The sequence below is a fragment of the Ambystoma mexicanum genome, chromosome 14 (genome assembly GCF_040938575.1).
Source record: "Ambystoma mexicanum isolate Mex_15411 chromosome 14, UKY_AmexF1_1, whole genome shotgun sequence".
NCBI lineage: Eukaryota > Metazoa > Chordata > Amphibia > Caudata > Ambystomatidae > Ambystoma > Ambystoma mexicanum.
In genome coordinates this window covers 480,411,890-480,438,052 of record NC_090940.1, presented here as the reverse complement: position 1 = coordinate 480,438,052, position 26,163 = coordinate 480,411,890, and the positions used below count along the sequence as shown (strand labels likewise).

General features: G+C 46.6%; 1 protein-coding gene across 3 annotated transcripts in view; it reads right to left on the bottom strand.

Moving 5' to 3' along the window:
- The window catches only part of PAPOLA (poly(A) polymerase alpha), a 1,157,717-nt gene that overhangs the window by 884,196 nt on the left and 247,358 nt on the right, over positions 1-26,163 (bottom strand). For all 3 annotated transcript variants that reach the window (XM_069637718.1, XM_069637717.1, XM_069637719.1), the window contains one exon: positions 498-618. In XM_069637718.1, coding sequence (XP_069493819.1) covers positions 498-618 — 121 coding nt within the window. The remainder of the gene's footprint in view (positions 1-497; positions 619-26,163) is intronic.

Here is a 26,163-nt window from a genome sequence, read left to right as displayed (position 1 = left end):
CGGTTAATACCACCCCCAGGGTCAGGGTCAAGTAGCGGCTGCCTTCCCCTGGCCACCTGGGAGGACACTCTAGATAGGGTCTTTGTGAGGACTCTGTAGGATTCATCACGATTCATCACAAGTTTCACCATAAAAATAAGAAAAAAAGCCAGGCAAGTAAAGCAGAAGGCTTTACTTGCCTCCAAAACGTCAGCACAGCAGTCAAAACAAAAAATAAATGGTAGCAATGCAGCTATGAATAAAGCAGCAGGTTTCAACTGTTAAAACAGGCCAGGAAATTGGGGAGTTGTCCACACTGTACAAGAGGCAGATTGACACATGGAAGTACCCCATTTAAGTTTTAGAAGGGGAATCTACAACACTTTATGCCAAGTTTTACAAATGTGAGGAGGGGTGGAGTGTCAAATGATAAACTAAAAAAGGAAAAATCACTCAAATATACCAAATGGCACAAAACTATGCTGCATCACAAAAATCAATTCATGCAGTATATTTACCTTGCTTAAACTCTTCCACCATGACCATCCGTGTAGAAACAGACACATTGTAGGTAGAGTTCTGCTGTGGGTATGCTGGTGTAATTATTGGCATAAGATGGTATCTATCACTGGGGTTCACCTGAAGCAAAGATACACAGACAATGTATTATTACCAAGGCTCCCATTGTTAACAACTGAAAGGAAAATGTGCATGCTGTACATTTGGCTTTAAGGTTCTGCAGAGCATGCACATTTCTGCTTCAAATGTACCGACAAAACTGACAATATTCATGTAACCATCACTGCACCTTGTAAAATGTTAATTACTCAAGTGACTCATGTACTTCTAGTATATAGTGCTCTTTCCTTCATACTCTTAGGATGCAGACCGAGACGGAACTGAGCACACTGCACAGCAGACTTTTGAATAACCAGAAGGAGGATGTATGGACACGGCCCTTGAGCGAGACCTCCTGCTCCAAGTTACCAGTCAATTTTACAAGAGTCGTTTAACACAGAGGAACACTTTTGTTGAGGCGGTTTCCAAAAATCAGCCCTGGTGGGGGATTTTGGGAGGCCACCCCATTTATGGAAAACAGGGAAGACACAGAGGTTAGCAAAAACCCAATAAAATAAAAGGTAGGCGAGCAGTCAAGCCTTAGTCTTATGAAAAACGTGAGTGTGATCTAGGGCTACAATGAGTCTACACAGAGCAACACTAAAGTTACAGTATGTTGTGAGGAACCAGGAATGAGACACTGACTTATGATTTTGATCATACACTTTTATTAACAAAATAAAAGGGGGTTGGGAAATGCCTCTGTCCATGGTCCAAGAAGTGTTTCCCTACCTCAAACAAAACTAAGGGGTCTGTCAATTTCAGAATGCCCAAAGCAAAAGGTCCTGTGTCCAAAGTACTATTCTGACCCTCCCATTCTAAACATCAGGTCCAAGGTGAAAAGGGAAAATGTCTCTGGCCTTTAGCAGTGAATAAATGTTCAAAGAGGAACTGCGTAACTCCAACACAAAACGTTCCAGAAGGATAGAGTTCCTTGTTCCAGAGGGTAGTTCCCTTCCCCTGAATTTCTCTTCACTGTTTATATTCAATAATCAATTCCTTAAGTTTCTCTTGATCAACAAAACAACTTGGCGGTTAGTCTGTTTCTTGTTGAGCTACCTTAGCGATGCCTGGGTTGCTTTCCTGCCAGGTTCTCTCTCCTTTTTAATGTTTCCACAGCCTTTTGCTAGTCCAGACGTATCATCAGGACTTCCTTGGATACTATATATTGCACACTGTAACTTGCCAAAGCCTGGGGTGCTTTCCTGCTAGGGCTTTCTCACACGAACATGCTTACAACTTGCATCTGCCTGCTATACTTTCCTGCCAGGACTTCTCTTATAGGTGTACCGCACATACTAACAAACTTGACAGTCACTTACACTAATTTGGTTGAGACTCCAAGAAATGCTCACTTGTTCATTCCCACTCATGCGTCATTCACATTAGCTTGGTTTTGGCAGAGTTGCCAATATGCATCTGTGACCCCTCTTTCCCTTAAGTGGACCAAACCTTTGCCAGGCTTTCGGTGTTCTGCTTCCTCTTGCCACCTCTGCTTCTTCGATTCAAACTTTTACAGCTCTCGCTCAGCTGATCTGCGTATTTCTTGACTTCAGTGGCATAGAGGCAGCCTTCCAGTACCTGCGAATGGCCAGAAGCCTTTTGCTTGCGTCTGGCGTTCTCACAGCATACTCCTGCTTGCTGTCTGCTCCCCTCTTCATTTTCGGTGAGCCAGGTTACTCTAAGGTCAGCACAGGGAGAAGCAGCTTTCTCCAGCCAGCGTCTGTCAGCTGGTCTGCCGGTTTAAATTTTCTGGCATCAGACTTGCTCCTGCAGCAACTAGACCGCAGCGTGTGCTCCCGGCTCCTAGTGATCTTCAATACTCGGCTCATCTTAGTCACAGTACTAGTCTGAAAAGGGTTCTTGGTAATCTTAAAAGGCAAGTCAGTTCTTGAGGACTTGTATGCAGTTTCAATAGGTTTTCAGGAGTCTTGAAAGCAAAGTCCGATTTTAAGAACGTGTATACAGATCCTGTGAAAGTGTTCCCAGGAGTGAAGCTGAGTGTTACCAGTGTTCCTTGGACTGCGGATTGTGAGGGCTATCTACCTCTTTGTGCCCGGAAGGTTCATTTTCCTGCTAAATACTCAGCCCCGGTCGCGGAGCGACGCGGAGTGAAGCTGAGTGTTACCAGTGTTCCTTGGACTGCGGATTGTGCAGGCCATCTACCTCTTTGTGCCCGGAAGGTTCATTTTCCTGCTAAATACACAGCCCCGGTCGCGGAGCGACGCGGAGTGAAGCTGAGTGTTACCAGTGTTTCCAGTGTAGCCAGCGTGGCTGTGAGAGCACACGACTCCTGCTGACCAAGATCCACATCCTTAATGGATTGGCTGGAGCCTGGTCCCTCAGGGCTCCATATCACTGAAGCCGTTGTGCACCCCCAGTCCAGCGGTGAAGACGGAGGAGTACACCCGCTCACTCGACGGCAGCGACGCTTTATGGCTGCCGGAGGGGTTGAGCCTGTCGAACTTTTGACAACATCTCTGGTAAGTGGCTGCAAGACTCGTAAAAGAACTTGTACTTCAATTTCATCCTCTAGCTCTGATAATTTTTACGACTGCCAGGCCATAAATTCACCTACATTTAATGTCACTTTGACACCAGCAACAGGATCAGTCTCCTGCCCTTCTTATGATACGATTCGAGAAGAAGTGAATGCAAAGAACAGAAGTCATGCTGTGGTGCTTTCGGAGACCTAACCGGCGGCATCCTCGGAAAAAGACTTACCTATCATTGATCATGACACAAATTTAAACCCAAACAGCCTAAACACACAGCAAACGACCGACTCCTATCAATATGGAGTGGCAGAGCCGCTGTTGAATGAACCTTTACTAGCCTCAGCGGGCTGCAAGTTGGGGCACGATAATGTCCACATGAAATCAAAAGAGAGTAATCAACCTGACACTGTGGGCACCCCGGCTCGGCTATCCAGCAGCTACGATTTATATCTGTGCAATAACAGCTTCTTGGCTCAAGTCGAGAAGAATGTTCTGGCAGAAGCCAAGGGAAACACGTTAGCAGACGTTGGGTCTGATAGCGGAACCAACAACGGGTATAACGGAGATGAAACGCTAATTTAGGAATCGCAAGCTGCCTCTGCAAAGGATCTGAGAAGTCCTAACCGGCGGAGCTTGCTTGCCATAGCGGACCAAGTACTTAAAGACCTAACTAAAATAAATACGATACTAGCAAACCTCTTACAACAAGGCAGACGTACTGTTCATGGATTTGCCACCAGCACAGATGCCGGTTGTTGATGCAAATATGTCTTTACCGTTGAATACCCCAAAGCAGTTATCAGAAACATGGGAGGTTGAGGAAAAACGAAAAACATGGCTAAATCCTATGGTAAAAAGGAAAAGAACCAACTCTATAAATGATGACTCTATTGATCTAATGTTTGTATCGCAAAAAAGACACACAAGAGAAGGATATGTAATCGGGCGTGATGAAAACAGGGATGAGTCAGCACTACCGAAAGTTGGTTTAAACAGAGATGAAAGACGTTCCAAAGAAAACAATCTCAGGAAGCCTAAGTTAACAACATATAGTATGAGATCAGAGATCGCCAAGAAAAGAAAAATTCAAACTCAAAGAATGGCAGAATGCTTATCAAAGGAAATCAATAATGAATTAAACACACTAATAATGGCTGCTCACACGATTTCGTTGTCACCATATATGGAATTATATGAACAGCTGAACGACAATATAAAGGATCAAACAACACTTTTGGCGATGTTGAACACCAAATTGAGAACAGTGAAGCAAGAGCTGATGAAAACTCAACAAACTCTGATAAATGAAAACTCAAAATCTGAGACAAATGTGAAGATCATTCTAGAGCACACTATGAACAGCGCAATTGACAAACGTCTGTTTGCAGAAGTAGCTCGCGAAGCGATCGCTCTGCTAAAACACCAAAAGTTGAACTTTAATTCCATGGAACAGCCAGTGAAATTGATTGGCGAGTGCCCTGACAGTTGTGATGAGAGAACATCTGAAATTAACACACCACAGTACATTGAACAAACTGTGGAACCTCTGACCGACAAAGAACTAAACTCAAACACTCAAAAACCACGCCATGGGAACGGAGGTACGTTTGACCTCCCCTCTAAATGTAAACAAAAACTGAAAAGAACAAAGGAAGCTCAAGGATGTAGCATTACTGGCGGTGACAGCGAATTACATCCAGTTCACATTCCCGCAGCCTTGCTGGAAAATGGGATGAAAGCCACGTTGGATCAACCAGTGTGTGTTACCCCCGATGTGAAAATGGACCAGATTCAGCCCAAAAAAGACCCATTATCTGCAAAATTGCCGAATCTTAAAGATATCTTGACGGACCATGATCACCGAAAACCAGGTACTGGTGGCGACCTAAACAACACCGAAGTAGTCTTGGAAAAGCATCTCACATCCACCTCAAAGGAGGTGTTTTCAATTTTTGAACCTAAAAAATCGGAGATTCAAAAACAAAAAAAAAATAATAACCAAGATGGGCTGATAGCCTTGAAAAAACCAAGAACAGGAGAAAGAGTAAAAACCAAAAAAGATCTAGTGTGCGCTCTTTCCTAAGAAATATAAAAGGCTTCAGCATCACAACAACTACCAAGCAACTCTCAAAAGAAATAACAAGCAAAATAAAAATTGTGCACCTAAATGGAGCTTACACAAAGACAACTTGAGATGTGTGAAAAAAGCAAAATATTTAGGAATGTGGATCAACAGTAACATAAATGACTCACCATGGGCAGAGAACGCAAAACAGAAATGCAGACATTTAGCATGTCAAGGAGTTATTATAAACAAAAAGTTTGGGAAATTCTCTCTGCTACCTGTTCTAGCCCACTATAACCAAAAAGTAACACCAACATTGATATATAGTGTGGAATGTGCACTAGGAGTATCTGCAACCCAATGGCCAGAAATGGAAAACCAATACTGGAGGCGAGTTCTACACTTACAAAAGGGAATCTCGAGTGCCTGCATTCGATATGAACTTAATCTAATATCTATGCAGGCCCGAGTCCTATGGAACATGCTATCCATATACAGGAAGGTAACTATATCTGACTGCCTACCCCAGTACAAAATACTACAGGACGCTTTGAAGGGAAATCCGGAATCACTCCTATCGAAATGGGCAACTGGTTGTAAAAACAAGCTAGCGGAGATGGGCACTGATCAAAAAACCCTGGAAACCAATCCAAACTCTGTTAAGCAAAAGTTATGGGAGTTGGATTGGTGCTTAACAGTTGATGATCGAAATCGGCATAAATTAATGAAAGATGCCGTAATAGAGGTTAAAGATCGGAACGTAATGTCACAATACTTGATGAAATCACCGAGTACTAGACATCGAGTGACGTATATGAAATTCCGAATGAATCTATTTAACACAAGAGTAAGTTATGCCATAAGAACTCGAAATGCGTCAGCACCACTAAGTTGTCGATTCTGTACGAAACAGCAGGAGACGCTCAAACATCTTGTATTGTATTGCGAAAACCTGAAAGACATAAGATCTGTGCATTTAGGGAACTTAGTAAAACAATACTCTACCCTGTGTGGAGATGAGTTGTGGCGTAAATTTTTCAACCCGCGAGAAAAGGACATTTTTGGCTTGACTAACTTCCTACAAAATCTGGAGCTTGCGCTAAAAAATCTAAATTAACCTGGTTAACACAGCAGGGTAAGAAGTGCTATATGTGTCACGGAAGCAGAGTCCAAATAGGTGGGAATAAGGAAAACCGGATGACCCACTCATGGAAAGAAGCAGAATCTGCAAATCAAAATATGGACCGGAAATCAGGAACTGGAAGGCTAGCAACAAAGGACAATAAAATTGTTGCAAAAACCAATGTGATTGAGATGTATTCTGCTTAAACTCTGCTTCTCGGACACATTGTAGAATGGAAACTCTCCATTTTTCAAAAAGTTTATACAAACTAAATGAAATAAAAATTAAAAAAAAATAAAAAAAGAAAAGAAAGTGTTCCCAGTACTTTTCCTAGGTGAGTGAGGGGCGGTATGCCAATATTCCGTTAAGGCATGGGGAATGGCAAGGGTATACTCCGAAAACAAAGGGGGAATACCATGTTTCATCCAATGTCAGGACACCCTCCCAAGGGCTGCCTCCACCCATGTAATCATCCCTCATCTAGCGACCCCCAGGGTCAGGATCAGGTAGCAGCTGCCGTTCTCAGGCCACATGGGGAAGAGTTCACCCCCGGGAAAGAAGTGACGAAACCATCAGAGTCATCACAATATCAAACTAGATTATTTATCAGGCCTTTAGTTACACACAAAGCATATAAGAATCACAGGAAGTACTGTCAGTCAAAACCATATAGAACATATATACACATTCTCAATTAGGAGAACCGTTGCATATGAATTCATTTCCAGTGGTAAATAGGTGAGTAGTCCGATGCATAGGAAAAAAGGTAAAAACGGTCAGATGAGCATAAGCACAGCTTACCTCAACCTTATGCAATCCAACCCCAAGATGGTATGGGGCCTTGAGCCGAAAAGGTCCAATAAATAACCTCTGCTTTGGAAAGTATGCAAAATTTATATAATTTACCCAGATTCAGGTAAGAACTCCACTCTATCCGATATGCTAATGTAAACCATGGATCGAGTATGAGGCCAGACCAGAGGGAGATTTGGTCAAGGAATTTAAGCCCATTGTTACCCTATGGAGGATAGGGCCAGGGGGCAGAAAAAGGTATGTTAACTTACCCCCCTGACTCCGATTACTCAAGATACCACTGCAGATCTTCCAGAATCAGAAGGGGACACCTTCTGCGCTTGGTTCAGGTGTAGAAGGCCCTAGTATCACTGCGCCAGAGGTCACTTTACATGTACAGCAGTGAACACAGAGGCGGCCACAGCAGAACTTGCCTTGGAGTAAGATGGCTGAAATTGGAGGAGGGAGCAACTTGTAGCATTTGCTAAAGAGCTGAAAGATTAAAGGGCTCTGCTCGGAACAGCGGCAGTGAGTTATCCCAGGAGGGAGCTTGTCAGTACACCAGGTGGTCCAGAGACCCTTCCAAAGGCATGGAACTTCGTGCAGGGTTTAGGACTGGTATTCTCTCCAGTCCACAGGTTGAAGCACCGAGGGTCTTCTGAGATCAGGCAGAAGAGCAGGGCTTCACCTAACCAATCACTGGAGTCCATGCTGGTCAGCTGCAGGCGTCATCTTCGGATCAGCAGCAGGCTGCTCTTCTTCATACAAGTCTTGGCTCCAACGATTATCTGCTGAACAGTTGCAGGAGTCCTCCTTTTATCCAGGACACAGGATGGGAGTAACCGGAAACCCAACAATGGTAAGGCTCTGCACCAAACAGCTGTGCCAAGACATATTCAGTTGTTCTTTGTGCATATTGCAGTTTAGCTGCCTTCCCAGTCAGGAAATCCCATATAAGATCATGCACTTGCCAAGGAGAGTGTGTGAGTGTGTGAGTGTCAGTCAGTCTAGTCCCAGTCCACATCCGTGGTGCCAGAGAGTCTAGGTGTGGGACAGGAGTCAAACCAGTAGGTGTCCCTGATTGGACATCGACTGACTGTTTGAATAGTGCAGATCCTAACCATTTGTGGGCTTGTGTTTGCTTGCAGCTCAGATTTTGGATAAGAGGAGGAACGCTGCAGCCATTTCTGCAGGTTAGCGTTGGAGTCAAAAATCACTCGTAGACAAACAGCCGACTGAAGATCCGAAGAAGACCCCGTAAAGAGGCCCAACATTCCAAGCCCAGTTGGACTCCTTGATCCCTTCAGACCCCAAGTGCTTTAGCCCTAGTACTAGTGAGACCAACTAGTCTTCAGCTTCTCAAACATCCAGCATCATGAGCCTTCGGAAGTGCCCCTAGACCAGCCGGTGGACTGACCAGCTCTCTCGTGGGCTACATCAGCAGAAGTGTTGCCGTTCCGAGTTTGCACCCGGAACTTTGGTGGTCACCAGCTTGTGGTACAAATCGTATTTCCAGATTTCAACATCCAAGAATCAAGGCATCCTGTCCTAGAAAAGCTTCTTCAACTGAGACCGGAGGGATGCCTGCCATCTGTATGGAGGCCGTCGCTGGAACTCGCCTTCCACTCGTCCTTTGAAATGTCCTGAAGAGGTCTGAATCAGTGAATCTTGCATCACCAGGGGTTGCACCTTTCATCTGGACCGGACAAATCCTTGCACCCGCAGGTCCTGGGCATCTCTCACCCCTCTCCCCCCCCCCTTCCGTCCACCATGGGATAACAGTGGGAACCATTCTCTTGGTATCCCAACATACCATTCCACCGCCTAACCTGGAAAGTAGCGGTAAAATAATAACACAATTTACTTAGGTTGTAACCTTGTTTAATATCATCTTTCAACTCACCAACACAAGTAAAATTAAACCTTACCTATAGACGACATTCTTCGGGGCGGGGGGCATTGCGGCTGCTGTGATTTTTAGGAACAAAGCCCCATCATTCTTAGGGATTGGAGGAAATTCACTTGTGACTTGGTTCCATCTTTACTGCATTAATGTACTTTAACTTTTGGGTTGAATTTGTCATTTGAATGAATTTTAAGAACCAATGGTGGATGTACGTTTTGTTGTGGAGTGTTGTGCAATAAACCACCAGTTATTTTCATTTTTCAATGTGTGCAAAAGGCCTACAATAAACAAGGTTTAAATTACTTACCTGTAACTATTGTTGTCCAGCAGGGGTCTGGCACGAATTCACATGCTCATGAATATTCCCCGTCGTCAGGCTGGGAATCCTTGGTAAAACTAAAACAGTTTAACTTACAAACTGTATGTCTCCTTTAAACCAATCGCTGTCCTCTGGGTATACTGCCCCCAATATATGGCAGTCCTCTCCCTAAAGCCCTCCTCTGGCAGCCATCTTCATATTTGTTAAGCATGTAAAGTGGCAGTATAAACAAGAAGAGCCGCAGTGGGGTTGGACGGAGGGTTTGCATGCAAATACATGTCAGACCCATACTGGAGAACAATAGCTAAGTAACTTAAACCGTCTCAAGCTTGGGGTCTGGCATGGATTCACATGTTCATGAATAATGAATACATAGCAGTACAACATTATACAACCACTGGAGGTGCCAAGGCTCAACAGAAACAATTAACTCTTACCTCTGGAACAGACTCCCCTCAAGCAAACAAGTTGCGTAGCACTGCTTGGCAGACTCTGGACTCCTCCATGGAATCCCTGGCGACGGAGTAGAACTTCGTAAAGGTGTGCGTGGACCTCCACGTAGCAGCACTGCAGATATCCAGCTGGGGCACACCAGACAGTAACGCCGTCATCGTAGCAATAGCTCTGGTGGAGTGGGCTCTCAGGCAGCCAGGTAGTTGTCGGTTCCCCAACCGATGACTGTGTGATGCAGCCAGAGAGCCACCTTGAAATTTAAGCCTTAGACAAGGCCTTCCCATAGTTTACAGGAACAAAGTCCAGGAAAAGCTGTGAAGTCTTCTGAAAACTGTGCATGTCACGTAGAACTTCAGGGCACGAACAACGTCCATCAAGTGCAAGGCATGTTCAGCCGGTGACTAAAGCTTCAGGGAAAAAAACAGGCAACACCAAAGGCTTGTTGAGGAGCAATTCCGACGGAACCTTCGGCATGAAAGAGGGGTGCATCCGTAGCGTCGCCCTTGATTTGTGGAAAGTCTGGTATGGTTGCTGGTCGGGTAGGGCCTGGATCTCACCTAGCATTCTGGCAGATGTGATGGCCACAGGGAAAGCAGTTTTCCACTTGAGAGGGGCCTGATGCATAGGCTCGAAGACCCCCGCCCCCCATGAACCTAGTCAGAAACCTGTTGAGTTCCCATGCCGGGGGTGGAGCCTTCACCTGCGGGAAAGATCGAAAAAGTCCTTTAAGGAACACCTTGACAAGTCGATGAGACCAAAGTGAAGAGCTTCCTGGAGACATGGTGTAGCAGGATATAGCCACCAGATGTACCTTGATAGAGGCGTGCGCCAGTCTGGCCTTAACCAAGGATAGAAAGTATGGAAGAACCTGCAAGGTCGTGACCCCTCAGAGGTAATCTTCCGAGACCTGCACCACATAGCGAAACACTTCCACATGTGCATGTAGCACTTCCGGGTCGACGAGTGTTAGGCAGAATCCTGGGCAGTGCCCTTAGGGACCACTACACAAGATTAAGACTACAGGTGGTAGTACAATTTCACCTTTGGTACAAGCCTGTACTACACAGTTAGAGTGGTAGCAGTAGTGGAGCAGCCAGACTTATTTCAAGAGCAAATGAGCAGTAGTAGAGATTACACAAAGGACTACAATTACTGTGACTCAAGCAAACACTGGCTCATTGTTGATTAAAAAGTAAAAGTACATTTATTTTTAGACCATCTGTTCACAAAACACTTCACTTCTATTAAATTAAAACCACACTTCAAATACACTACACACAACCAATTGCCCTTGTGCCGAACAATTCAAGGTAAGTACCGTTGGATTGTACAGACCGGTGTTGTGAAACAAAGCCGTTACCAGGGGTTATTACATGATCACTTTTTTACAGTAATGACAGTTCGGTCTTACGAAAGAGAAGCGTACCCTCGAGAAGAAATGTTACCGTAGTCAAACACACTTAGCACATGAATTAACACAAGAGAGTTGGGGATAAAAATCATAGGCAATACTTTTGTCAAGGCAGATAGAATCAAGAGACTTTCTAAAACGTAGAAAAAAGTCTAAAGGCCTGCGCCAGTGTCAATGGGACAGGGGTCCTGTTGTCGAGGATCACAAGGTTAGAACAGTTCACGATTCGAGATTGACAGGAGTACTTAGATATTGTCAAAAGGGAAGCAAAAGTTAAGAGGGAAGGAAGACCAGGGCCATCCTTGGGTGAGGAGAAAAGGGTTCACCCTAGTTCCTCGAAGTCGGACACAGTACCTTATTCATAGGAAGAGCTGGTGCCACGGCAGTTGTTCCTGGTATGTCCTGCAGACTCACGGTTCCTGAAGCTTCAGTCGTGGGGACAAGGAGGACGACGTCTGGAGCGATCTGCACCACTCAGGGGTGAAGCCGGCAGCAGCAAAACCGTGAATAAAAAGGTGCGCTCCTTTAAAACAGGAGAGGCTCTTCAGATGGCTATCCGGACCACTGCAGCTGTGTGCAGCGATTTCAACCAAGAAGAGGATCCTCTGGCTGTGGAAGGTGAGCTGGTTGATCCCACCAGGCTCAAGGGAAGACGACTCCGGACTGGATCTTCTCTTGTCGTTGAAGGGTAGATAGCTCAGGACTGCAGCAGGGCTTCACCGGGACTCGGGAGTTGCAGCAGCTGTCTTCTTCTCTGCTGCTCTTCGGTTCTTTGCAGTTCCAGTGGTGACTGACTTCGAGCCCAAGAGTCCTGCCTTTTATGCCAAAATCCCCCATTCACACAGCCTGGCTGTCAATCACAGCAGGGGGGGTTGTCCGGCCCGGACAACCACCTGAGCCAATGGACACAAAGTGCGACTCGGGTCGCCAAGGAAACCCTGTGCAGGGGGTGCCTAAAACCCTCCCTCACATTCAGCCCACCTAGACACCCAGATGCCAAAAGGAGGACTTCTGGACAGTAGCCCGCCAAAAGTCGGCGAACAAAGGAGGCAAACCTGGTTTGCCGTGAAAAGTAAAACACAAGAAGGACTTTAACAAAAAGAAATGCCGTCTAAACCCGACCGGAGCCAAAAGAAAGTATTTAGTCAAGCGGGTTTATGTTCGAGGCTAATATAATAGCCTAAAACAGTACCACGTTTATATGTACAATCGCGGTAAAAAAGATATGGTAGATACCACTGCCACCAGCCAAGTCTTAGTGTTAAGGGAGCGAAACAAAGCTCCAAGAGGCGCAGACAAAAGGGAGTAGGAATTAACCCCTTGCAATACTCCATGTAAAATGGGGTGTATTGGTCTACAGTTTAAATGGCAACTTTACCTGTTGCTGGGGGACAGTAGTCAGCCCCAGAAAAATTGAGTCAGGGGTAAGTCTCAATTACAACCCTGTGTCACTGCACTGAAGGTGCTGTGTAACACAAAAAGGTGGGGCTCGTGGAGTGATGTGCTCCAGAGCCCAGGATCACACAAACAGTAGAAATACACGTGGCAAAACACATGTAGAAAAAAGGCTCTCACTCTTACCAGGTGGAAAAAATAAACCCCAGAAATCCAGCAAAGCTGCTGAGGGACTCACTAGGTGAGGGAAATTAGCCATAAAGGAGAATTCTCCCCAACAACGATGCCCTGGCCTTGCAGAGGACCTCCCTGCAGTCCACAGACAACTCCTATTCCCCCAAACTCTAGGGCTGCATGAGCCAGGCCCTCAGGTTCGGAGATCCTGGGTTGTTATGATGGATTGCGCCTCATTCTCTGGTGAGAACATCCAGAACCACTGGCAGGTGGACCGGAGGCAACTGACCGGCTGACAAGGCCTGGATACCAAATCTGCCTCAGAGACACCAGGGCGATGAGTATCATCTTGCATGGACACAGTCTTCAGTGTGTTAATGACTTGTAGCAGGAGAAGGAACAGAGGGAACGCATACAGGAACAGCCCTTCCCACGGGAAGAAGAATGCGTCCCCCCCCCCAGGCTTTTCAACTGGTGTAACCTACTAGGAAACTTCCAGCACTTGGAGTTTGCCGCCGTCACAAGCAGATCTGGGGCCTGCCTCACTTGACTAACAGGCGGACCACCGGATCCTGACAAAGCTCCCACTCATGGCAGGAACGCAGTTTCCTGCTGAGGGAGTCTGCGATGGTGTTCGAGTTGCACCAGGTGGACCATCCCCTGTCCGACGGCCCAGCACCACAAGTCCTATGCTTCCTTGGAGCGCTGGGGATCGAGTGCCCCCCCCCCCCCCCCGTGTTTCATGATGTAAAAAACATGGTGGTGTTGTCCACGAATATCCTCACCACCTTGCCTTTCAGAGACCGGAGGAACGACTTGAGGGCCCATACGTGTATGCCCTTTAGACGTAGATGGGCCGCCACCGTTGCCAACCATTTCGTGAACACGCTGGGGACCGACTTCAAGCTGAGAGGTAGGGCCTTGGACTGGTAATGATTTCCCTGCACCACGAAACGTAGAAACCTTTGAGGGTTCTTGTGAATGGGGATATGGAAGTAGTCGTCCTCCATGTCCAACGTCGTTAAGGGGTCTCCTTTTTCCAGTTGGGCGAACACGTGTTACAATGTGACCATTCTGAATCTTTGGGACTTGAGGTATTTGTTCAGACTTCAAGTATAGGATGGGCCTCCAACCCCCTGACTTTCGGCCCAGAAAGCATAGAATAAACTACAGAGCCGTGGAGTCGCTGGGGAACTAACTATTGCCTCTTTTCGCAGCATGGCCTGTACATCTTCCAGGAGCAGAGGGATGTGCTGTTCCTGACTGGCAACCGGAGGGATCCGCAGACACCTGCGTTGAAACTCCAGGGTGTGTCCTTGGGTGAGAGCATCCAGCACCCATCTGTCGGTCGTGATCTTTCTCCACTCGCTGACAAACCTATTCAGCCGTCCTTCCACCAGGGGGGAAGAGGGTGTGGGGGGGTGAGTGGGGGCCCAACATCTCTGCCGGTTCAGGCTTCCTTCAGAACCAGTGTCCTGTTCTGTTCGTGACTGCTACATCCTCCGCTACCGTAGGCCTGGGAACGGCCTCTCTAGGCTTACAGAGTTGTGGATCTGGATGGCTGACGGTACGATGCGGAGAAGCCTTTTGAAGACCTGCTCGACTTTCCCCTGCAGGAGCAAAAGGAAGAGCTGTGCTGCTGGAGGGTTCCCAAGGAACAGGCCATCTCTGTATTTGCTTTGATGGCCTGGAGGGACTCGACAACTTAGCCAAATAATTTCTCTCCATTGTAGGGCATGTCCAGCACCTTCGTGGCCTTCATCCAGCCATGGCGACAAAGGAAGACAGTGTTCCCCATTTTCCAGAACCCGGTGTTGGTGACGTCCAATGTCACGGTCATGGCATGATCAGATGCCACCTCCCCTTCCTGGAAGAGAGCGATTGCCTCCATCATTTTATCGTCCGGAAGGAACTCCAGAAAAGGCCCCAGTTTATACCACAACTCCCTGACGTACCTGGCTAGGATGACCAGTGCGTTGGCCGCCTTTATAGTGGACGCCGCAGTGTATATCACCTTCTTTCCCATGGCGCCATCCTCTTCCCCTTGCTGTCTGGGAGGGACCGAAGACAAGGAAAGGTTGGCTGACCGTTTCCTCACGGCCACCGATACCACGGAGACCAAGATGGCTGCGACCTCACGCACTGGGGTGCAGAGTCCTGTACCCGATATTTCTTCTACAGCCTATCCAGTTTGGCTGGCAATGTGCAAGGGTTCTTCATGAGGGCCAGGTCCTCATTCCCAAACATCCAGAAGGGGAACCACCATGACCGTCTTCCTCTTGGCCTTGCGCCTCTGGTACAAGAAGCCCTCCTTCTTGGTTTCCTCGGGCACTAGCTGGAATAACTCGGAGGATCTGGAGATCATGGCGTGGAAGGATCCCACCTCATCCAGTGGAGACACCCTATTTGGTACATCCAAATGTGGAGATTCGCCATCCCATGCGACGATATCCTCGTCGTCATTATGGCCGTCTGTGCTCGTGTCTTCGTCTGCTGGGGTAGATGGGACCCGACGTGGTGGCGGAGGTTGAAATGGGGGTGGATGACACTTCCTCTTTGCCCGAGGCTGATCGGGACCTGGGGTACCACAGGTGCCTGAGCTGGAGGCATCCTTCTCTGGCTCTCTGACACCAAGGTGTGTAAAGTTGACAGACTATCAAAAGGAAATGTCCCACGGCTGAGAAGGCGCAATAGGAAAACTGGGCCCTGCACCGTAGTCCTCTTTTACGTCCTCGTGGACCGTGTGCAAGGAATCCTGGTCTTTGCTGTCTGTGAATGACACCTCCATGGCTTGGGCCACAGCCTCAGAGGGCTGTTTCGGGGCCTCCTCACCCCCACATTTTCCCCTCCTGAGGGTCTTGAACTAGGGACTGAGCTGGTTTCCCCCCCTTCTAGTGTGCCAGCAGACATTGCCAAAGTCACTGCAGCTGCGGGGGCGATCTTCACAGGGTCAGCGCCCTTATCTGTCGTGGAAGTAGAAGCCGCCAACTAATTCGCCAACAAGGTCTTAACCTGTGCCGATTGGGCCTGCTTGGGCTGTTCGGCCTTCTCCGTCCGCCGCTTCTCGGACTTCTCACGAAGTTTAGACGGGATAGATCACTTCCTTTTCGAGGAAGAGCTTGGCTGGCAATGGAGGCGGAGGGTGATGTCGATTGCGCCCGATCTACCTGCGAACCGCTTCTGCAGCGAACCCGGTGGACAGTGACTTGCAGTTCTTAGCCTTATCTTGGACTCCCAAAATGATGCGCCCTGAAAGGACTTAGAAGATTGCTCCTCGGACAGGCCGGTCCTCGGTGAGCCATGAACCTGTTTGGAGCATGGGTCAGAGGCCTTGGCATTAAGTCAAGCCAGCAGTCTATTGTCCCTGTCCCTCGGCTTCTTGGAGAAACACACGTTTTGCACTCCACCTCCTTAGGGTCTGGGTGCAGGCAGTAGAGCCATTGCAGGTGCTTGTCCTCCACAAACAAGTTCTGTAGTCTGCATTTGATAAAGGGCCTGATGAGGGTCTCCCCCTCCACCCCTTCCTACTCAGTCATAGTTGGAGGGTGCAAAGTAGGCCTGATGGGGTTCTAGAATCTTTGACGATCTTCACCCTTAAGGGGTACTGAAATTCACCGACAACAGATCCCCGCTGTCGGCAGATGGAGAAAAGAGAACAAGGCCCTTTTGGAACAAACTTTTTGTTCATCTAAAACTACGATTGCTCGGAGAGCAAACTCAAAGACTCCCAACACTGAAACGTGCGGTAAAAATCTGAAGATGGCTGCCAGAGGATGAGCTTAGGGAGAGGACTCATTGGATGGGGGCAGTATGACACAGAGGACAGTGATTGGTATTTTCCCAGGGAAACTGAGGTACGATCAGAGGAGAGACGGCATCCCTATTGACCTATCAGAGTTGCTAGCTGGAACACTCTGGGTCATAGCCATTTATTACAGTCACGTGGCTCGATGGTGCGCCTGAAGGATTTTGAGATGTTTATGTTAAAGGAGACATGGTTAGACTGTCCTCTACATGTCGATGGCTATCACATATCAAGCCAGGGCCAACAAGGGTAAAAGGGGTAGACCCTATGGTGGGTTAATTGGCGTCAGCCAGAAGAAGCTCTCTAGATAGGTGAGTGGTACATCTACGGAGCCTAATGTGATTGCCATGGAAGTTTGCCAGGGTGACAGCAAACAAGGTTGGAGGATGCCGTTTAACGTGTATGTACCACCCAGTAAACAAGGAGCGAGAACCAATATACAATTGCATAGATCTGTTTGCATCACAGGGCATTATGGGGTCCTACCCTATAGTACTGGGAGGTGACAAGTGCCTGCTGTGTCGATGCGAAGACATGTGCGGAGTACCAGAAGGTATCTCAAAAAAGTGTTATACCAAGGTAATACCAAGGGAGCTCAGTGGGTCTCTTATTGAGATCAATGGGACCTGTATATGCTGAACGGTAGGACAATGGGAGATATAACAGGGCAGTACACCTGGGAAAGAAACAACAGTGTGGCCACACTGGATTACTTGTTTGGCAACAATGATAGTCACCTCTTGGAAGAAGAACTAAAGGTGATGCCAACTGAATTTAGTGATTATAAAATGTTGGCCCTGGTTGTTAATGTTCAGGTTCAAGGGGTAAGGCTGAGTGGTTGTATTGGTACCAAAGTTAATCATGCCAGGAGCGCAGTGAGATGGAGATCAAAACACCTACTAAAAATGAATGGGAAAGTAATGCAAATCCAGGAATCCGACCTTGTTACCCTGGGTACAAAAAAAAGGGGATGAGATTGAGGCCTGGATCAGGAATCTTACCACAACACCAATAAATCGGGGCTGCAAGTTACGTGCAGTAAAGCCACACAGAGGTTTGATGTGAACATACAAGAAGCAAAGAGGCCTATGAGGAAAGAAATTAGATTAATCCGAGCAACAAGCCTCTTTAAGGACGACATCCTTTTACATCAGGGCGATAAGGGAAACATACTCTGGGTGGCTAATGCAAAGGCGCTACACCATCCAAAATGCGAGCTGGTAACAGATGCTTATGGCCCTTCAGAGCAAAAACCGCTTGAATATCTGGGGAAAGCTGTCCAAGGACAAAGGGGATGTTAACAATCTGACCTTGAACCCAAGACAGGAATCGGAGTGGGTCAGGTTTTTGGAGGAAAGGGGGAGCGTTAATATTCCGAGAACCACCTCGAGTTACTTGCTCAGTGGATGGCCCCTGGTGATACGGGAAGACGAAATTGCTGACATTGTTTGCAAATTAAAGAACTCTAGGGCTCCCGGCCCTAATGGGCTGGCTAATGTCATACTAAAACAGAACCCAGATCAGTGAGCCAAGACCATGAAGGTACTATTTAATATAGTGTGTGTACAACCCAGATTATCCTCGAGTCATGTACTGTTGCTGGTCTATAAGAAAGGTGACCGTATGAGCCCAGAGAATTATAGGCTGCTCTCACTCTTATGATATGGCATTTATAACGTGCCTATACACAAGTGTTTCAAGGCGCGACAAGGCAGGGGAGGGGGAACAGAGGGAACACAAACAACGATCTTACTAGGCCCGGTGTCATTCAGATCAAGCAAGTGCATGGGAGGGGAGGAAAGGGAAAAGTGCGTGGGGGTACGGGTGAGGGGAAGCGCAGTACATGGGATAGTAGAATAAGTAGATAAATACAACAGCCGGGTGGTGGCAAGTGCAAGGTAAGAGCAGACATAAGTGCTGGTAGGGGGACTGTAGGGATACAGAATACAGTCCCCAGGTGCGGGGGTTGCCTGTGAGGCAGTGCAAGTGGCGGGGCCTGGGCCAGAGGTCAGAAAGAGTGGCCAGGTAGCCAGTGTAGATTTAGCCAGGAATTCAGCAGGGGAGAGAACGCAGAAGCAAAGAGGAAGGTTTTGATGTGCTTCCGGAACCGGAGATGGTTCTCCTCAAGTTTCATGGAGGCAGGAAGGCTGTTCCAGAGGGAGGCCCCTGCCGAGGAGAGAGATCTACCACCAACTCGTTGCTTGGAGAAGCGACTGCCAATGAGGGAGTTGGAGGCGGATGAGCGACGAGCTCGAGAAGGAAGATATTTGGGAAGAGCGAGTTGAAGATATTTCGGCCTCAGGCCCAGAAGGCCTTGTGGACAATGCAGAGGGTTTTCAAATTAATCCTTGCAGCCACTGCAGAGATTTCAGTCCTGGAGACATACGATCCCTGGGCTTGAGGCCAAGGACAAGGCTTGCAGTCCTGTTCTGGATAAGTTGCAGAGGCAGGCCGATTTAGATAGAGGCTGTTGCAATAGTCCAGTTTAGAGAGAACCAGGGCTCTGGGGGGAAGGAAAGGAAAGTAAGAATACCTCTGAGGAGGTGCAGCTGGTAGTGTGACTTCTTAGAGACATCAGAGTTGTGAGGAGAGAAGAAGAGTGTGGAGTCGAAGATGACCCCGAGGTTTTTTGCCTTGCAAGTGGGAGCAGGAAGATGGACAAGAGAGGCCGGCCAGAGAGCTGCAGGGAAGGAGGGAGTGGGTGTGTCCATGAATAAAATCTCAGTCTTACTGGCATTAAGGCAGAGGTCATTAGCGGCACACCACTCCAGGATAGGAGACAGTCAGAGAGGAGGGAAGGAGAGGAGGAGGCCGAGGGTAGCCTGAACATGAGCTGGGTATCATCCGCATAGCACTGAAAGTTGGGCCAGAGAGCGGCGATGCGGTGGGCAAGGCTTGCCAAGTATTGGTTGAACAGCCAGGGAGATGAGTTATATCCCTGGGGGACACCACAGGTAGAGAAAAAGATATTTGAGAGGAAGGACCCAAGTTGGACCTGGGAGGGTCGGTCAGAGAGGAAAGAGGTCAGCCACACCAGAGCCTGACCAGTGATACCCAGGTTAGATGTACCTGGGATGTAAGTGGCAAGTTATTTTCTAACCTGGTCATGAAGGCTTTGCAGGACTGCGTCTATGAATCAGAGATCCTGCCATTTATGCAGACAGGCTTTCGATCAGGTAGCAGAACAACAATCTCAGGGCCTTGGATTTCCTGATAAGAGGGACCTTAGGGGTTGGTCGGCAGACAATGTAGGTAGTGTTTGTAGATTTCACTGCTGCATTTGACTGAGTGAATTCCACAAGACTGTGGGGTAAGCTACTAACATGGGGATGTCCTTTGTGAATTGTTAACAGACTGAAAGGTTTACACCAGAACACCCACGCAAGGGTCCGTTTGACTAAGGACGGGTTGGTCTCTGCCCCAGTTAAGGTCTGTAAGGGGGTTAAGCTGGGCTGCACTCTTGCAACCCTGCTGTACAACTTGCATATGGCCGACATGCCGGGCCGTCTGATGACAAACATTGGGTGGTGTCCAAAGAAGGGTGGGTGCTCCATCTACTGCATGCTATACGCAGATGACCTTGTTATGTTATATTTTACATACAGTGGCGCAAAGGCCATGTTCTCCGAAATATGTACGTATGCAATCGAAAATGAACTCAAAATTAATACGGAAAACACACAAATTATGGTTGCTTCTACTATAAAAGTGAAGTGCCCTAGTTTCACCACCGTTGTGGGTAAGGTGGATTACATTGAGCCTTACCCGTATTTGGGCACAGACATGAGTTGTAAGAAATCCTACAAATGTGTTTTACAAACATTTTTATAAGTTCCTCAACATGGTATTTCAATGATTTTATTATGCTCAATTGGTTATACATTTTATTTTGTAAAGTTCTTTTGGAACTAAAAAAATAATTAAAGGAGAAATAGTTTGTAATTGAAAGTTAAACTTTATTTTACTGAGGACTCCCAGCCTGACAGGGAATATTCATGAGCATGTGCATCCAAGCAAGACCCCATGCTGGAGAATGTTTATACTTACCTGCCTAAATTGAATTTGTGTGTACTAATTGAGGGCCCCTGACTCCACTCTCACTCTTTTGAGAATAGCACTGACTGCACGCCATTGCTACCTTGAAAGGGTTTTGGCTAACCTCTCAGTTCCTTGTTCACTTTAACTAGGTGACATGTAATTTAGCAGAATGGTAGGGTTGAGCACATCCCAACCTATGTGCGGTAGGACATACTGCAATTGCACTACAAATGTATTCAGGCAATGGGCAAAATTCACAAATCAGAAGAAAGAATTCCGTTCAGTTTGGTTTTGTGCACAATCTAATCTGTGTTAGGGAACATTTGTGCAGTTAGTGTAAACAAAACCTCTGTCTTCTAAAGGTCTGGGAAGTGTTCCAAAAGTCTGGATTCATGATAACAAATTAAATGTTGTAGTTAAAACTAACAACCTACTAAAGAACTACGATGTTTCTGGGAATAGTCGATATGGAGGCGAACAGATGATTTTAGGCTACAGGTTATTTAGCAAATCACTGGCACAGTAAGGAAGCATCTTGTAGCCGAGTTAAAGTTTCAAGCAATTTGCAGTCGGCATTGCTGCTTTAGACAAACAAGCAACATTCTCCTGCCAAGCGCTGACGGCATGAGGGTGCTCTTGGCAGCTTTCTGCTCCTGCTAAACGCTGACAATAAGGGATGATTTAGGTGCATCCTGCTCTTGCTGATAGTGAGACGGAATGCTCAGATACTATAAAAAGGTATGCTGGGGGTAGGGGAGTGGAAGCAGGAGATGAGCTGTACGCAGACCTGAAGAGGCTGGCTGACTAAGCAGACGAGGCAGACCACAGGCTGGGAGGACCCGGAAAGACTGGAAGCTCCCTTCTTGCACACCAATGCAGAGGGCAGAGGTGCGGGGGGTATTCCTCCTTTTTACTGGCTGGATTTTGAATCTTCTGAAACTGAATTATTGGGCTTTTCAAGCCTAAGAAAGACTTTGCTATTTGAGCAGACCTGTTTTGAGAACTGCTATTTTTAACTGAGCTGTAAGGGGAACATCCCTACCACTGCCAATCGGCTACCCATCTAAGGACATACCTTATTCTAAATTTACTATTGCTGACACCATGGTCAGTTCCAATTAACACAGATTCCCTTTAAAGCATTTTTCTTATATTTGCTTTTTGCTAAGAGAGACCATGGTGATTTTGATAGGTGGTTTTTGATATTTTGGGTATTTCGGATTGTGCAGACTACAGGCTTCCGGGTATCCTGCCTCCACCAACTCATCTTCCTACCAAGGATAGTGAGAATGAGAATCTGTTTCACTCGTCTTTAAAATCACATTCGGAAAGAGGAGAGGTATTGAGAGGGCATGTCATTTTATGAGGTTGCCTAGCGAGATCTGATCAGGTAAACTGCTACTTTTGAAGTGGCTACTATGCTTCTGATATAATTGACTGATCTTGAATAGGCAAAGGCAAGTCATAAATACAATTATAGCGGCTTATTATTAACCTTTTGAATAGTAAGTATGTTATGTGTAGTGACAATGATTGCAATGTTTATTACTTATTTCTCATTATTAAAACATGTCCACTATACAAGAGTGTTTAAGGGCACTCATTGAGTATACATTACTGAGAATCTGATCAAAAGCATTTGAACATGTGCATAATGTGTAGGCTTCTTTTTGAAAGTAGTGTATTAATATGTTACATATGGTGTATGTCTAATGCACACACACAAAAAGGGTCTCTGGAAGGTATGAGCCATGGACCATCAATAATAAATGTGAAATCAGCAAACCGGTACTGATTTCAAATTAATCGCTCACTGCAGAGGGCCATTGCCTACTCTCTTTACTGATGCAGTGAGGTATATGCTTCTTCCTACCTCTACTCCTACCAGCGTCCCTGCTTGGGGGAGGTCGGGTATTGAGGGTCTTGAACACTCCCCTGGGGGTGGCAGGAAGGCTATGCGAGGTGGGGTGATCAGAATCACAACACTTCTGGAACCCCAGATGGGACACCACTGCTTAAACAATACTGCACACTAAAATATTCTCCCTACTTAGCTACAGATGAGGATTTAAGGGGGTTGCTACAGGCCTGGTGATACAAAGAATACAAGTTAAGATCTTGAAAACACACTAGTGAAGGGAAGGGTGTCTTAAGAAAGTGCTCTTAATAGCCATCTAGCCAAGAGATACTAGAATGGTTAGCCTGCATGCTTATGTCCCCATTGCTGTAGACTGCACCAAGCACCAAGTGGTTACAGGAAGAGGGTGTTAGAGATGTCAACACCAACTTCAGTGTCACACTGGCTGTGCCTGGGGGATTGCCAGGCGAAACCATGTTTAAATATATGAAGACGCCTGGTGTAAAGCAGATAAGTTTTAAACCATACACCTAAGGGATCTAGACCAGATACAGTACAGACCCTAAAGGTACCAGAGCTAGCCTTGCAGCCGGTAAGGGCAAATGGATTTAGGCAATCAATTGGTCTGAACCCTGGGGGGTGGAAAAGTACTGCCACTGAATAGCCCATTGAGGACCCTCTCTTCTCACACAACATAGGAGTGGTAAGTGTAGCACACCCGTTTTTATGTGATCAGGGAAGGGACAAGAGCCACAGTCAATCAAAACAGTGAGGGTAGGATAGGGTAATGCCACTAACTGACCACTACTTTAAAAAAATAAAAATAAATAACTTACCCTTCTGCAAACAACTCTCAAACTCTGATCAAAACACAACCATACCCCTACAGCACAATTAACTGCACATACTTCACTACAATGAAACAAACCTACACAGCCTCGCACACCACCACATGATGGCAACCAACCGAAACAACTAGGCTTAGCGAAAGGTGTAAACCGAACTGAAGCTGCCAACAGCACATCACAGCTCCCTTGTTCATTATACCACTCAGTCCTACCAACTTACCCTCTTACCTTACAGATTCACCATAGCACCAATGGACCACGAAGGTGGCGATAGCACGTGGTATAAAAACCTTTAATAAAACAGGTAGACCACCAGAACGTGTTTCAAGTGGGTTGGACATATCCCACTACCAGGGCTAGACATGCCCCATTTGCAATAGAGTGGGGGGGACCTAGAACACATCCTTAGGTTCCACCCTGTAGCTGGGGAGGCAGGAACACTTCCCTTCCAGTCCCTCAAAGCCTTATTGAGCAACTGCGCCGTAAGCCAGGAGGAGATCCCCTAGAGGGTATTTCTCCAAGTTGAGTCAGCTAGAGGCAGCCTACCCTAAAGTCTCTCCTCAGCAGAGACAGAGGGCTTTAGCAATCAATGTCATAAGGTCGTAATCCACCTATGGAACACTAATAGCTGGGTTTCAGTTTATAACTGGTTATACCTGCATTTAAAAGTGACTTTCAATCGCAGCACTAACTTCGATTCTGGGAGAGATACCAAACTCCCAAGGAGCAGAAACAGCAATGAGTTTAAGACTGAGAATAGCTGGGGGCTATTATCACATGGTAGAAGTTGTGGCGTACTCAAGCCCATCATAAAAGGGGAGTCAGTGAGACTAGAATTCTTCAGACACCAAGCAGCGTTTCCCAGTGACAAGGAAACTCCAGTTTGGTCACATTGGGACAGCTACTTAAATTCTCCTAGGTAAAGACCAACTGGATAGATAACCTATAAAGGGGCCAATAGGAGCAATAAGGTGAAAGGTAAACACTATAAAAGGACACCCCCTAATAGCACCAATGATATTGGACAGGAACAAGACAGAAAGGCCGTTTCAGGTAGAGGCAGAAAGGGTAGGACATGGGCTTCTGATAGGCCCCCTACTAAAGAAGAAAGGGAGACCTTTCATAGCAGGACAGTATCTGTAGGAAGACAGAACAGGCCCCAAGCAAGTAGTTGGTTGCAGTAGACAACCCCATAATGGCAGGAGTGGCGAGACAAGTACCTGTTAAGAGATAGGGCACAGCTTAGGCAACCACAAAGATACAGAAATCAAGACTATCCTTCTCCACAGAAAGAAGAAACAGGGCTTGGCACCTTTTTGCTTTACTTTAACATACTTGTAATGCGCACCAGATGACCATGAGGCCTAAGGGGTGCAGCCAAAACATATAACCAGGCCAAACAGAGCTAGAAGAGCCCAAACAGCCTTGCACACAAATAAAAATCAGAATGATGCCAGATGGTCGAGACAGCGGACATAATTGACCTGTAGCATTATCAAAAAAACAGGGTCTTTAGCTTTTTTCTGAACAAAGCTGTTCATCTCAATTCTCTCAGGTCTGGTGGAATAGCATTCCAGGCCCTAAGGGAGAGCAGAAGCCCGCCAGGAAGGAGTAGGAGACAGGAGAAAGGAAACAAACTGCAGCACTGATATATGGCATGGCATTTATAACGCGCCTGTACACAAGTGTTTGTAGAGTAAAAAGTAAACAATAGCAAAAAGCTCTAAACCAGACTCACAGGATAATACCATTGACTAAAGATCCAAGTGATAGGCTGATAATGCAATTGGATTCCGTCACACAAGTCTTCATATTTAAAGAAAGTCACAAGACGCTTTACAACTTATTACTACTGATCAAAACTGTAGACCTTATTACTAGCACAGGAGAAGTGCTTGAGGAAAATTAAGTGCAACAATCATCTTGAAGGGGAACATCCAAAGGAAATACGTGTTAGGAGTTTTTACAAAAGTACTGTTGGAGACGGCACTGAAAGCCGACCTGGGGTGAACAGGGTTAAACTACTTAGGTTTAGCCTGAACCACACAAGGGTTTGGTAGAATGGCGAGCAGCCAGGATTATTCTAAGGTGGGAGGTGGGCTGTAGTGAGGTAGAAAGAACTCTATTTAATACATACACTAAGGAATTCTGTTTTAACTTTCAGGTCAAGTAAGTACTACAACACAGTGAAACAATAGAACATTTGCAATATTCTTTGGAGAAAGAAAACAGTTGTAGTCCCATTAAAATAGATTTTTCACTAACAAATAGCATAGTAAAACCATCTGAAACATATGCAAACTCCTATAACCTTTAGTAACTTTGTTGCAGCCCGTCTTAAAGTATCCAACCCTATCTTTGTTTAGAGGGGCCACTGGGCCACCAGTGACCAGGGGTTGGGCAGAAAAGGCAGGAAAACAGTTCAAGGTTCAGAGTGGCAGAGTCCAACACAATCTCATCTTGATTTTTGCAGGCAAGTAAAAGTTAGGTTTCATAAGTAAAGAGGTTTCCTTGAAGGGTCGCCCATGTCCTAACGCAGAATTAGAGTACAGTGGGTTGCTCACCCCAATTTAACTATGGAGGGCTGCGCGATACAGGCTGTCTGCAGCCCCGAAGCTCACAGGATCAAACAAGCAGACTCCAGGTAACCTTTACCAGCAGCAGGACAGTACCTTCAAGTGAAGAAAACAGTTGCTACAGGACTGTCCCAGCGGTGAAGAGACAGCAGACCAGGTCACAGGTTTCTCAGTCTTGGCGACAGAGGAAAGGGGCTTCAGTGGATCTGGTAACAGTTCTCGTGGAGACGGATGCCCAGCAAAGTATCTTCACGGTTCTGGCTTGTTGGTGCTTTTTTCAGGCTTGGGTGAAGGATGGTTGTCAT